This window comes from Melozone crissalis, unplaced genomic scaffold, assembly GCF_028551555.1.
Source record: "Melozone crissalis strain CALT ecotype California unplaced genomic scaffold, PUWL_Pcris_2 ptg000017l_1, whole genome shotgun sequence".
NCBI classification, from domain to species: domain Eukaryota; kingdom Metazoa; phylum Chordata; class Aves; order Passeriformes; family Passerellidae; genus Melozone; species Melozone crissalis.
Genome location: NW_026535795.1, coordinates 6,084,247 through 6,098,650, shown reverse-complemented (window position 1 = coordinate 6,098,650; position 14,404 = coordinate 6,084,247). Strand labels below are relative to the sequence as shown.

Sequence of the window (14,404 nt, the reverse complement as noted above, 5' to 3'; positions counted from 1 at the left end):
GCAGCATTTCTTTGGCTTCTGAAATCTATTTTTCTCGAGGTGTTGTGGAAAAACAAGGCTTAAGAAACAGAAATAACTTGATCTTCAAATAAAGGTTGGATCAGGAAGGTTTGTATTCCTGTACTCACTAGCAATGATTTTTCCAGGGTGGGGAGGAAGCAAAGGCACTTTTGGGGGAATACCCTGTGGGATGAAAGAGAGACAGTGCTCAGATTTCAATCTGAATAATGTGGGTATTGCATGAGACAGCAACTTTCCCTCACATTAAAATCAATGAACATGATCTGAATAAATGCCTGCACAGACATTTTAAGAATTACTTAAATGTCCAATATTTTATACTCTTAATTTACCTCCCAATGCACTGTAATTGCACCGTGGGCTTTAAGATTCTCTCCCATGAACCATTTCTGCAGCTGCATGAATATAATTTCCCCCCACCAAATTTTTTGAAAGAAAGCCTCGGCCCAGCAGAGCTGGATCCCAGCAGGAACAGACTCTTCTGGCAGGTGCACAGGCTTGATTAATACTTTGGATTTTCCTCCAGACATCTGGCTCCTCTGAGGCTGCGTGTGCAGGGCGAGGAGAATTCGCAGACAAGCATTTCCAAGTGATTCATTCTGGGTGAGGACAAAGCAGAACATTGGAGCTAGAACTTTGCATGCAGTCATTGTTATTAATAAGGCTTTTATTCAGCCTGAGTTAAATGATTGGAGCCAGCCTGTAAAAATCCCAAGCAATTCCTTACGTTTAAATCCTTTTCCCACTGTAAGGGTTCAGAGCTTGATCTCCATTCCCTGGCATTTCCAGACAGCTTTTGTTCTTTGAGGCTTCAATCCAGAAAAGCTCTTAAGCTCACTCTTGCTCCTAAGTGTGAGGATACACAATCCTTTGCTGGACTTGGAACAAATTATTTCATGGAAACCAAATTTCAGCTCAAATTCCTGCAGCCCATGAGTTTGGGTCAGGACTCTGGCACTCCTGTTACAAGCAAGGGCAAAAAGACCGATGGAGCTTTTGGAGTGGCAACTGATTTCAGAAGTAGTGGTGATTGAAGGAAAAATTTCCTAAATCCTGCTTTTATTTCTGAGAAATGTGCTTCCTAAACAGAAGGAAGGCATGGCAAGAGGTTTTCCTGTGACTTGGTTGTGCCACTTTGCCATGCTCTTACAGGGAGATTTCAGTGATCTGTAGATTTGGCATTTGGGGACATGGTTTAGTGGTGGCCTTGGCAGTGCTGGGGGAGGGTTGGACTCAAAGATCCTGGAGGGTCTTTTCAGCCTAAATCATTCCATGATTTTCCTTCCTATCCCAGGGCCAGCCCTTTAACATGGATCCCTGAGAGCTGTTTCTCTGTGGCCTGATGAATTCTCACCTCCCAGCACACCACCTAAAGCCTCTCTGTGCACACCACAGCCTGCCCTGGAACGCTGCCTTGGTCCTCTGGAGATGCTCCAGTGCTCCTTTTAGACCACCTGCTCCAGTGGAAGGTGGCATTCCCAAGGCAGGGGCTTGGAATTAGATGATCTTTAAGTTCCTTTTCAACCCAGACCACTCCACAGCTCACCCCACAGTCCTCAGTGCTCTTTATGGCTTTGGAAAGCAAGGGGGTTCTTATCAAGGCAGCTCAGGCATCACCTGAGTGCACTGAGAATGCACAGGAGCTGTAAATGTTGTCCCAGACCGGCCTTTGATAATGATTTATTAAAAAATTTATAAACCATGACAGTCCCTGCCTTGGAGCCAGCCACTGTGCTCGTCACAAACAACATTTCCTACCCACATGGATGCTCAGGGATCCCCCAGGCTCATCCAAGGAGCACAATTTCAGCACAGAGGTTGGGGCTGGGCATGGCCAAACCTGAGGGGATGGAGATGCCATCAGGAGTTATTTTTGGGAAGACGGAGAGCATTTATTAAGGCACAGCACCAAAAGGCAGGAGTCTCCTATTTCCAGCTCTTCTAGCGACAGAATTTGCCTTGGGAGATGATTTTGGCTGAGACCAAGTGATGTGGGAACCCAGAGTGAGGTGTTCAGGCTTCTATTGAGCCTTGGAAATGAGCAGCCAGGTTGCAAGTCACAGCAGGATTGCTTACATGAATAAAGATGATGGATGCTCCTGGCTAGGGGTAGGTGCCATACAACAAAGTTTTTATCCCTGGAAAAGTCACAGCTTTCTCAGCATTTTGCTTCTGACTCAATGGAGGTTTAAATTGAGCTGCAAATACTCCCATTCTGATTTTGAGGCACTCTGAGCACTAAAAGGCATTTGCCAATCTCTGTTCCTCTTTGCTGTGGATGCCCTTTCACCTTCACTTATTGTCATTTCTGTGTTTTCCTGGCCTTTGATTTACATCAAAGTTTTAGGTACTTGAGCTGCAGGGTTTTACAGAGCCCACAGCAAATGGATTTACTGGGATTGCACATAAGCATGTCAGTTTTATTTTAGCACAGTTATCAATGCCTTGTTTACATCCCCAAAGTAGTTTTCAAGTGTTTTAAATGTTTTAAGTTGCTTTTCATTGTGCAGCTCTTGAATGCCTGAAGTGAAATACTCTTTCCTTTCTAGCTTTGCCCTTTCTAATTAAGCAAATCATTAATGGCCTTTCCCAATTCCAAGGAAAGCCATTAAAGTGGGCAACAAGCACAGTGTAAGCTTCTGTCACCTTCTTGTGTTGCATCCATCTCGATCACATCCAGGAACCCAGTTGTAATTAGTGGTGCTCCATCAGAGGAACCCCAACATTTCTGAATGTCAGTGAATGTTATTTGAATAGGAGTATTTCAGGAATAGATTTAGAGGCCTTTTAAAAATTCTTATGTAAATGGGCATGTAGATTCCAAGGGGGTTTCTTTTGGAAGGCAAATTAGATGATTAACCTGAGAAGGTTTATGATGATTCCATCATGTGCTTTCACTGAGGAAGAACAAAAAAAAAAAAAAAAGAGAAGGACAATCTTTCGTGTTTCATGCATTTTAAGTATTTTCATTTCCAAGGGGGAGTTCAGTCACTCTTTTTTCTGTTGCTAACCTGAAGCACAGTGGATATGAAATGTGGATATGCAGATTTTGTGCCGGGATTTAAAAATTGTAATAAGAAGCTTGCACGGGTGTTTTAAGTCAACATAACCTTTGGATGTAAAGTCAGACTTTGCAGGTCTTTGGATTTACTGGCATTAGCAGCAGTCAGATTTGCACAGCTGAGTCTTGGCTGAGCTTAAAGGTCTCAGCAACAGGTGTGGGGGATGTCAGAGCAGCAGAAGGTGCTGGGGGCCTGCAGGAATGAGAGGTGGGTGAGAAAATGCCATGAGGTGTCCAGATTTTTCCTTCCTGTCACTCTGGGGAGGAGACAGTGGTGCCAAACCACCCTGAAGCTGCCCTGAGTTTTGGGGATGCTGGTGCTGACTCCATCCATGCATTGGGTCTGTCTGCTCAGGAGAAGGACAGTGTCTTCTCCAATGTTCCAAGCAGAATTGGCATCTTTAATGTAAAAATCATTAGATGGGACCTAATTAATGTTCCCTATTGCAAACTAACATTTCCCAGAGTCAGGCTGCAGACGTAATTTACTTTCATTAGATATGTAGCTTTAAAAATTAGATTCATCCCAACTGCTACACTATTTATTGGCTTATTTCCCTTTCCTTAGCTATCCATTATTATCTGAAGCCCTTTCCTGATCTGTCTGGGTAGATTAGGTGGAATTAAAGCAGAGTGCAGCTTCCTGTTCCCCAGTGCCCTGCCTCTGTGGCAGCTCAGAGGATGCATGCCCCGATGTGCACGTACCTCTGAGCTTCCCTCTCCCACCCCTCTGCAGATCCCTCAAGGCCTCCCAGGTGCCAGACAGACCTCAACCCCCCAAATGCAGTTTTCTTGCATAAAGGTGCCATTCTCTGAGTCTCCTTTTGCAAGATACTCAGGGGGACTGAGCATTAGAACAGCTCAGAAGGGGCCCTTTACATCCTGGTAAGTGGGGGCTGACAGTGAGCTATTAAAATAACGTCAAAACCACAAAAACCCCTGAGACTGGAGGTGTTTCAGGCAAGAATTTAAGCTGTCCCTTGTGAGAAGAGGACCACTTGGGCCTGTGGATCAGAAATAGGAAAAAACAATTTAAAAATCCGGGGTTGCTGGATTCACCTGTCTCCTCTCCTTTTGTCTGTCTTCGTCTTCCCCATTCCTTTCCTACATCAAGTCAAAAGGTGATCCAGACTAATTAGGGCTTCACTGGGTTTGACACATGAGAAAGGTGAGACAAGATCTCAGAGGGAAGGGAGCATGCACAGGATACCCACACGCTCAGGCAGAGGAGCTGCATCACCGTGCCGCTATTTTGGGATCCCGTGCCGATCCAGAGCCTGCGTCCCTTGCTGGCAGCACTGCTGGGACAGGGAGATCCCTTACCTGTTGGGGCTGGGCCAGGGCAGGTTTTGTCCCTGTGGGGTTTGGCCATGGATCCCCCATGCTCTGCTGGAGGAGCTGGTGCATTCCCTGCTGCCTCCTGCGCTCGGCAGAGCTGTAATTAATGCTGGCCCTGCCAGCCTGATCTGCATCAGGTCTCCCTGGCAATGGAAGCCCTGGGGAGCCCAGAGTGGAAATTGCAGCAGCTCTGAGCTGGCCCTGGGGAGCTGGGGAGCACGGAGAAGATGGGGATGAGGCTGCAGGGGTGTGCTGGAAGGGGCAGAAGCAGCACCCAGGTGTCCAAGTGCTCCAGTAGCACCTGGAGCTGCCCCAGCTCTCCCCATAGTCCATCCTCAGGATTTGAAGTGATAAAGCAATTTCTATTCTTTTTTTTTTTTTTTTCCCTCTCCCATCAATATCTGTCAGCTTAACATACAGGAATCCTCTTTTTTCTTTTTTGTGGTGTGTGTCCCTGCCAGGAATCATGAATTGATACTGGCTTTATTCTGGATCAATCCAAGGTGATCAACTAAGCAAGCACAGTGTGCAAGCCTGCTCTGATATTGACATTTTGCTTTCAGCCCTTCCTCAGGCACTTTACAGTGATGTTTGGTCACAAAAATAAATGCAGCTCACATTCTACTTCTTTAATCAGAAAATGTAGAATTCTTTTTTCCCTTGATACCTTTCCATTACAGTTTTTTTGTTTATTTGTTTGTTTGTTTCCCTCTTTCTTCTCTCATGGATTATTCATTTTTTTCTCACTTCAGCATAGAAGTTTGCAGCAAAATCTGGGCCATTCCAGGAGTGGAGCAGCCTAGTTGCAGCTCCTTTCCTCCTGGAGTGTGGGATTCTGCTCCCCTTGCCATGATGTGGGCAGCAGTGGGGCCCCTTCTCCAGCTCCCAGGGCATGGAGGATGGATGGATGGATGGATGGATGGATGGATGGATGGATGGATGGATGGATGGATGGAGCCCATCTGACTGCAGAGATTGTTTATGGCAAGGGCTTTAAGAGACCAGGCTGGGGAGAAAAGATGTTGAAGTGAGACCTAGACAAGTCATTGAGTGACATTGTGAGTGGGATTGCAAGTGAGGTTTTCTTACTCTCCTGAGGCTGTTTCAAGTGTCTGCACACCAAATCTGATGTAAAAAGGGGAAATATGCAGTGAGAAATCAGGCAATTACCTGCTTGGCGCTGGATTCATCTTGTGGCTGATAAAGCTCAGCCTTGGCTGAGATGGCTCTGAAGGTCCCTCACCTCCAGCAGTCTCTTCCTCACCACCACGTTTCAGCCTGTGGTTCAAATAAATACTGCAAATCTCCCTATTTTTACTTGTTACTGTGACATTAATGGTCACTGCAAAGCCACAAGCACAACCTGGTGGTGTGAATCTCCTTTTCTTTATTCACCAAAATGCAGCAGCCCCCACCAGCAGAACCAACCCTTATAAATATTCACAATGCAGCTGGTAGGAATGTGAGACAAAGTCAGACAGATGAATTATTTAATGCTCTTAAAGAATGCAGCTTTTAGTTTCTCCTTGCACTGGCCTACTTTATTGTATTAGTAAATCGATCCTGAGTAAATTAATTTCCCTGCTTTTGTTGGAGCCAGCAGTGGGCAGGGGTGGCAGCCTCCATCCTTGAGCAGATGCCAGGACACCTCAGCAGCTGCGGATTCAGGCGCTGAGTGTCAGGAGAGAGCCGAGCTCCTGTCACTCATCCTGTGCCCTTTGATTTGCATCAGCACATCCAGCACTGGGCAGCCTTGGTGGGGGCAGGCAGTGAGTGACAGAGCTGGGGTGTGAGCATCTCCCTGATTCTGTGGAAAATTAGAGACACAGAGAGCTGATATCAAGGTTGTATCCCTGCAGCTTATGGCAGGATGAGGCTTCTTTTGTCCCTGGAGAGCTGGGACAGAGACCAGCCCAGCTCCCTCCCCAAAATCACATTCCCTTGGGTTGGATCAAACCCATGTCTGGCCACAGAAGAGCAGAGTAACAACCACCCACCTCCCAGTGATGCTCCAGCAAACCCAAAAAATCACCAGTCTTTCCAAGCAGTGGGGAGTTAATGTGGAGTACCTGCCTGAGAAAGGAACATTAAATCCACCCAAAAATGTCCTATTCTGGCAAGAATTTCAGCACCACTTCTGTGTGAGTGTTTGTGGCTGTAAATGCATAAGTACAGTCCATGCTCTCAGGCCATGCTCCTGCTCCTCAGCCAGTGTGCTCCCCTCTTATCCCTGTTAGAAATGCCCCTGCTCATTTGGGTGCTTTTTGGATGTGTGTTGATGTGAAAGAGCTGACACTTTATTGGGGAAAAAAACGTCAGAAGTGATCAGAGCAGCCAGCTGGAAGGGGAACTGGATTGGCACTGGTCAAACTGGGGATAGTCCAGTGGGTCCATCCACACAAAACCCTTCCAGTTAGCAAAACATGACTTACCCTTTTTACATGGTGGTGTAGCAGCTGTGCAGTAAATACTCAGAGAGAAATATATCCAAAATTGCTCTCTGAGTTTGTTGGATGAGTATGAAAATTTACTGCCATTAAGACTGACTTTCTCTCTCTCTCCCTTTTTGTCTGCTTTAGTTTTCTACTAGTGTTCTCCTGCCTGGTGCTGTCTGTCTTTTCCACCATTGATGAGTACCAGAACAGCTCAGAAGGGGCCCTTTACATCCTGGTAAGTGGGGGCTGACAGTGAGCTATTAAAATAAGGTCAAAACCACAAAAAACCCCTGAGACTGGAGGTGTTTGAGGCAAGAATTTAAACTGTCCCCTGTGAAAAGAGGACCACTTGGGCCTGTGGATCAGAAATAGGAAAAAACAATTTAAAAATCCGGGGTTGCTGGATTCACCTGTCTCCTCTCCTTTTGTCTGTCTTCGTCTTCCCCATTCCTTTCCTACATCAAGTCAAAAGGTGATCCAGACTAATTAGGGCTTCACTGGGTTTGACGCATGAGAAAGGTGAGACAAGATCTCAGAGGGAAGGGGGCATGCGTAGGATATTCAGGTAGAGATGGAAAGAGCTCATGTGGCATCAAGGGATAGAGGATCTACAGCATGCCTGCCCCAGATCTCCCAGCACACACAGGCAACCAGCCAGTTTCCTAGGGAAAAAGCTGAAATCCCCTTTTGTCATCCTCTAGGATCAGATTCAGTGATTCCCATCTCTGCTCTTCCCTCTGCATTGAGTTGAGTCCTGGGGACTGGTGGCAGGGAGACAGCGAGGTGTTCATCAGTCCTGTGATGGGGGAGCAAGCACAATATGAGGAGGTGTAAAGCTCCAGTTCATGACTACAACGTGCAGCACCTCTCACCACGCTGGGGAGGGGGAGGGAAGACACAGAGGCAGAGATCTGATGATCTCTCCAGCCTGGGCTCTCTGTCGAGCGGCGCACACTGCTCAGTGCTGCATTTTCTGAGGTGCATTTTTCCAAGGCCGTGGGTTTATCCTGGACTCTGGAGCATGCTCCCCACCATCCTTTTCCCCCCACTAATGTCGCTGTCCTCCTTGCAGGAAATTGTCACCATCGTGGTGTTTGGGGTGGAGTACTTTGTGCGGATCTGGGCCGCCGGCTGCTGCTGCCGCTACCGGGGCTGGAGGGGACGCTTGAAATTTGCCCGCAAGCCTTTCTGTGTCATTGGTAAGAGCTGAGCCCCTGCTTGAGTTTCCCCAGCCCAGAGTGGCCATTCCAAGCACTGGCTTGCATGGTGCACCAGTGTCTTGCACGTGTTTTGGGGGTTAAATTTCAGCTGCTTCATGGTCACCTTGAGAAAGGGAAAAAGCCCCGAAGGCAGAAGTCATAATCCATGGCAATGCTTTTTGTTATTTGTCACAGGGCTCTCCCTGTTTTCTGCTAACCTGGGAGCCATCCCAGTGCCCTGCATACCTCAAGTGGCACTGACAGATGTCCACAGCCACAGAAACAGGGTTTAGCCAGGAGAAGCTGAGCAGAGGAACTGGAATCCTGCAATCCTGCGTCCAACCTCCACACCAAATTGTTCCCAAGTCATTGAGACTCTGTGTCTCACTCTGCCTTCCCTGGTGCTGATGAGCTGCCTCACAAGGGAGCTGTGAGACTTAATTAATTATTGTTTGTAAAGCACTCAGCGAGTCTCCTGTGAGAGGGGCCATCTGGGCACAGCAGTGATATTTTCTGGGATTAGAAATGGACAGAATGGCTGTGCCCTTCACTATGGAGGCTGCCTTTGGGAGCTGGCAATGGTCATCTGCAGGATTTCAGGTTATTCCACAGAAAAACACTCCAATAAAATTTGTGTAGCAAATCAGAGAAGAGGGACATTTATGGGATCTTTGATGTGTATTGAGCAGGACTTTTTTTTTTGGAAAATTTGTTGGACTTTCTTTGTCCTTAAGCACCTTAGGATTACTATGGAGGATGTATGGATTTTCATTCCCAATTTAGATGGGGGAATTCCCTGCTCTGTGTAACAGGCAGCTATGGCTAATAAAAGAAGGAGCCTTTGGCAAGGATTTAATCCAATGGTAACACTGAGTCAGATCAAAATCCATTTGCAGCATTTGACCCATTTTTTATGGGAATGATGACCATGGAGAAGGAAACCAGGATGTTCCCACAAGGTGTGCAGTGGCTGCTTTCCTCCAGTTCCAGATTGGTGCTGTGTCCTTCCAGCAGGGGACACAAGTGTAGGGGACCCCTGTCACACATGGCCCGAGGCAGTGGCAACACCATTCCCTTTGGTATTGATCTGGCAGTGTGTGATTCACATTCTCTGAACCTGAGAGAAGCAGTGAGAGAAGCAGAGAAGAGAATGATCAAAACAATTTTTATCTCATTCGCTGCTCCTGTGTTGTGCCAAAGTAGAATGCAATGTGGAGATTGTTTACCTAAAGTAATAGTATTTTGTCTTCTTGGCCTATCAGGGCCAAGTGTGTGTGCAGACTCTTGGTCAGCAGACAGGCACAAGATTTTGTTCAGTTGAGTGTTGGTGCAGTTTATATGTAGTGTAATATATTGCTATATATTATAGAATAATATAGTAGAATAAAGTAATTAATTATCCTTCTGATATCATGGAGTCCTCCTCATCATTGTTCTCTGCTCCTGTGTTGTGCCAAAGCAGAATGCAATATGGAGACTGTTTACCCAAAGTGATGGTGTTTTGTTTCTTTGGCCTATCAGTGTCCAGACTGTTGGTCAGCAGACAGTCACGAGATTTTGTTCAGTTGAGTGTTTGTGCAGTTTAGATGTAGTGTAATATAGAATAGAATATTATAGTATAAAAAAGTAATTAATGAGCCTTCTGATATCATGGCGTCCTCCTCATCATTCCTCCCTCCATCACGGGGTTGCCTGTTTTCCGACCTGGCAGCTCTTCCTCAGCTTTCCCTGGCCTGTGTTCCCACAGACATCATGGTGCTGATCGCATCCATCGCCGTGCTGGCAGCGGGCTCCCAGGGGAATGTCTTTGCCACCTCGGCCCTCCGGAGTCTGAGGTTCCTGCAGATCCTGCGCATGATCCGCATGGACCGGCGCGGCGGCACCTGGAAGCTCCTGGGCTCCGTGGTCTACGCACACAGCAAGGTGAGCGAGGCCCCGGCAGGGACGGGGAGCTGCTCTTTGTGTTCTCCCCACCACGGACACTGCTTTGGTTCAGCTCTCCATCCCAAAGCTCTTCCAGGCCTGGGGAGATTGGAAGGGCACTGTAGGTCACACAGGGGGGCAACATAGGCAGAGACACAAGGTCTGGTGGAGTTCTCCACCAGTCAAGAAGAGAAGGAAGAGAGAGATTCCAGTCATGGAACCAATCCCTGGTGTAATGGGATCAGTTTGGGAAGAGGTTGTTGGTAGTTTTTTGCTTCCTGATGCTATATTTATGATTTTAACATTTCTCCTGCTTCATTCACTTTCTTTTCCCCAGAGAAACTTAGCCAGCTTCTCCAGCACTGTGTGAAAATCACAGGAAATTTGTGTGTCTCCTTTTCTACCCTTGCACTCATCTAATCCAAAAATAATCACTCCTGTGAATTCTGAATTAAAATTTGGGGGATAGTCCCTCCAGACCCCAACTTCACAGGTCCTCCTTTAGTGGATTGGACCTGACCTAAGTAGAATCTCCAGAGATCTGGGGGTTCCTATTTCAGTTTCAGCTCTGCTTCCCTGTGTGAACTGGGTAATTATCAGAGTTTTTAAAGTCTCAGTTCCAGTTCTTGCAATAATGGAGCTGTTAACACTCAATTCTCCATTTGCTGTGTGTGTTTGGATGATTTGATCTTCAGACCTGGCAGAGCCATGGTCCCATCGCAGAAAGTGCCATTACTGATCTCCAGCCAAAGCCCCAGAACCTAAACAACTGCAGGGAAAGTTCAGACCCAGCAGCAAGGAAGAAACTCAGCATTTGGAGATGCGCACCAGGACTGCAATTATTCTCTTCTTTCTTTTAATGATCTCACAGGAGCTGATTACTGCCTGGTATATTGGCTTCCTGTGCCTCATCCTGGCCTCTTTCCTGGTGTACTTGGCCGAGAAGGGAGAAAATGAGCACTTTGATACATACGCAGATGCACTCTGGTGGGGTCTGGTAAGTAATTTCCATAGAGCAGCTGCTGGTTATTAAAATAAAATGTCCATTAACCCTCCATCTTCTATCACTTACGTGAGGTATCGACTTAGGGAGTGCTTAGTTAACATTTTTATTAAATGGCCTCAGGCTGTTCCATTTAGCTCTTTTTCTTACATAAACCTCATAGAAATTGTTGCGGGATCACATTTCTGCACTGCCTGGAGCTGCAGGGGAGCTGAGAACTGGTGTGCTCTCAGTCGTGGGACTGAGCTCTGTCGTGATAGAGGCAGGTCAGAGAGAGATCCCACACCACAGGGTGCTTTGATCATTGTTTTGACAACTATTGCTGCCTTTTAATTATTTAAATTGCACTTGAGCAAGGCGCTGTTGAATATGCTGGAATAAATTTCATAAAATTAATAGGGCCTAAGTAGCAGAAAGGCTCCAGTGGGGTGAGCACTCCCCATCACATTTCTGCTGAAAGGGCAGTATTTGTGGTTTGCTGTGCCTGTATGTGTGCATGTGAATTATTGGATTACCCGATTTACAAAGAGAGAATTAATGACATTCTAATCTTCTTGCATTATTGTTCTTCTGCTCCATCACTAGTTTGGCCTTGATTACAAAGCATGTAATGAAAATCCCCGATCTGATCAAATCCCAATAACAGGCTTGGGGAGGAATCAGCTGATCAAGCAGCTCCTCCATTCCAACAAAGGGAAAGAGGCAGCAAATTGCTTTTCAAGCCCCTTAGTTAGGACAGAAAAATAAAAACAAAGCCCAATTTGACATAACGAGAAAATAAACAATGAAGGAAAAGTGACAGCCCAGATTAGAGCTCAGTCTGGGGAGAACCATGGGCAGATTTATCCCTTCTGCTTCTGAGACTGTTTTGCCACTGAGAAGTTCAGAAAAAAAATTAAGCTTCATTAATATAAACAGTTTTTGTCAGAGTCTAGCTCATGGATCCAATATGGGCAGACGTTGAGAGATGGGACAAACCGAATTTCAGGTTCAGAAGCTCATCCCTTCGTTGATCTTAGTGTGTCCAACACTTCTTGTTGTCTATAGAAATTACAAAAATATTGTAAACCAGCTTTGTGGTGATTATGGAGTGAGCCTTGCTCCGACTCTGCGTTTCACTAAGGATTAGCCACATTGATGCATTTTTTAACCACTTGGTCAAAATAGCATCTAATTGATAAGGCTTTTAGTGAGCCAAATTAAAAGGCGCTTTGGGATCCTACTTCCATTTGTGTAAAAGTGATTTTTTGTTCTAAATGGAATGCATGTTTCCAATGCCACATCAGCATGGTGTCATCTCCCATCCCTGGGGCCAGTGCTGTCCATGTGTGACAGGGACAGACTTTGGGATCAGAAGTCTCAAAGATATTTTTGATCAGACCATTCCTCTCTGCTTTGTCCTGCCAGTCCCAGGCTCTCTAAATCCTCTTGGAAGCCTTGGGGGATTAGCCAGCATTTCCTACTTGTGGCGTCGATGGACTGAAGTGGGAAAAAGTGTCTTCCCTTGCAGTTTGGAATTCTGGAATTTGGAATTCTGGAAGTCAGGGGCCTCTGTCTCCAGCAAATCTCTCAAGTCCTTCCCTAAAATGCAGACAGCATCTTGCCAGCTCTCTCCTGGTGCATTGCAATAGCACAAAACCCATCTCTAAATGAGGTGGTGTGAAGGAGCTGTAATTCATCCTCTCAGCCTAACAGGCTGTTGTTAAATAGGGGAGTGGAGACCAGCTGATGGGCACTGCTGGGACGGTTGGGAATAAACAGCAGCAGATTTTTGTGCATGCCAATAGCTTTCCTGAGCTGCTGAGAGGGAGTTTGGGAGAACAGAGCTGGTTTGCTTCCCCTGCCGAAGGCACAACCCCTCCTGGGGGAGGTTCCGAGCTGCCGCCAGCCTCTGCACCAGATGGCAGCTCTCTCTCTGACAGCAAAAGGCACCAAAATGCTCCCAACTGGTGTGAAACCAGCACGTGAGCAGGGCAAGTGTCGGGGTGTCTCTGCATCCCGTGCAGCTGCCCATCCCTGCTGGTGCCCCAGCTCCCTGAGCTGCACCGTGACCCGGCTCCTCCATGTGCCACTCAGCTGTTGAGGGAGTTTTGGCTGAGTTGTTTCAGTTTTAAGGCTGTCTGACCAAGGGCTGGGCACTGATCTCCTCCCTGCAGATCACTCTCACCACCATTGGCTACGGGGACAAGTATCCACAGACCTGGAACGGGCGGCTGCTGGCGGCGACCTTCACGCTCATCGGTGTCTCCTTCTTCGCCCTTCCTGCTGTAAGTGGGTGCTGAGCTCACCTGGGCCTTGTCCCCAGCCCCTGGAGCTAGTGGCACTCTAAAAGCTACAATGTGATGCACTCAGAGACCTCCTGACTGTAATACTCTGTGGCTTTTGGGTCAGAAAATGACAGACAAAAATGGAAAGCCTGTTTGAATATCCATAACTTGGGAATCGTGTGCATGAGCAAATGGGATGGGAGCTCTAGATTTGGCTCTGCACAAATATTTATGGAAGCAGTAAAAAACTTTTTTTTTCCCCAGAAGGCTATTCCTTGGGGTAATTAATGGCTTTAAGATGAGAGAGGGTAGGTTTAGATTGGATGTTATGAAGAAATACTTTCCTATGAGAGTGGAGAGACACTGGCACAGGTTGCCTAGAGCAGATATGGCTGCCCATCAAGGCCAGGCTGGACTGGGCTTGGAGCAACCTGACCTAGTGGAAGGTGTCCCTGCCCATGGCAGGGGGTTGGAATGGATTGAGCTTTAAGGTCCCTTCCAACCCAAACCAGTCTGCTATTCTGTGATTACACCATTTCAGCAAATTCCCCCTGTCCCTTTGGCAGTGCATTTCAATGTGTTGTGGGATCAGGATTCCTGTGAGGATGATCTGTTGAATGCCAGCACACTGGGGTTCTTTTGTATTTTATCAGTTGACTGGAGATAGTTTGGGAAAACTTGCAATTCCAGTGAGTGCCAGCAAAGTCAGCTGCCCCTTGGAGAGTGCATGCCATTGATTACCAGGATGGAGGCTCTTTCCTTCCTCTAGTTTGAATCAAAAAATGAGCCAGGAAAAAACCTTTGGAGGGAAAGCTGGCCACAATTTTTAAGTGGAAGCTTAACTAAACCTCTGCTTGTGGCAAATTGTTGTTCTCTTCCCTAGGGCATCTTGGGTTCAGGATTTGCTCTGAAGGTTCAAGAGCAGCATCGACAAAAACACTTTGAGAAGAGGCGAAACCCAGCAGCGGGCCTGATCCAGGTGAGGGTCACATCCAAGGAGCCTTGTGGTGGCACCATCCTAGTTTTAGGGGCTTCATAGACTTTTAGAAGTTGGGAAGGAGACAAATGGGGCCGTGTGTGTAAGGTGTGAGACTGCAGGCGGTGACTGGTTTTGTCTGGGAAAAAATGCCAGGAAATCAGCTATGGGGAAACAGCAT

General features: G+C 46.9%; 1 protein-coding gene across 9 annotated transcripts in view; it reads left to right on the top strand.

Annotated features, from left to right (window-relative positions):
- The window catches only part of KCNQ2 (potassium voltage-gated channel subfamily Q member 2), a 66,700-nt gene that overhangs the window by 15,728 nt on the left and 36,568 nt on the right, over nucleotides 1-14,404 (top strand). For all 9 annotated transcript variants that reach the window (XM_054274774.1, XM_054274772.1, XM_054274769.1 and 6 more), the window contains exons 2-7: nucleotides 7,000-7,090; nucleotides 7,928-8,054; nucleotides 9,802-9,977; nucleotides 10,849-10,974; nucleotides 13,137-13,247; nucleotides 14,131-14,226. In XM_054274774.1, coding sequence (XP_054130749.1) covers nucleotides 7,000-7,090; nucleotides 7,928-8,054; nucleotides 9,802-9,977; nucleotides 10,849-10,974; nucleotides 13,137-13,247; nucleotides 14,131-14,226 — 727 coding nt within the window. The remainder of the gene's footprint in view (nucleotides 1-6,999; nucleotides 7,091-7,927; nucleotides 8,055-9,801; nucleotides 9,978-10,848; nucleotides 10,975-13,136; nucleotides 13,248-14,130; nucleotides 14,227-14,404) is intronic.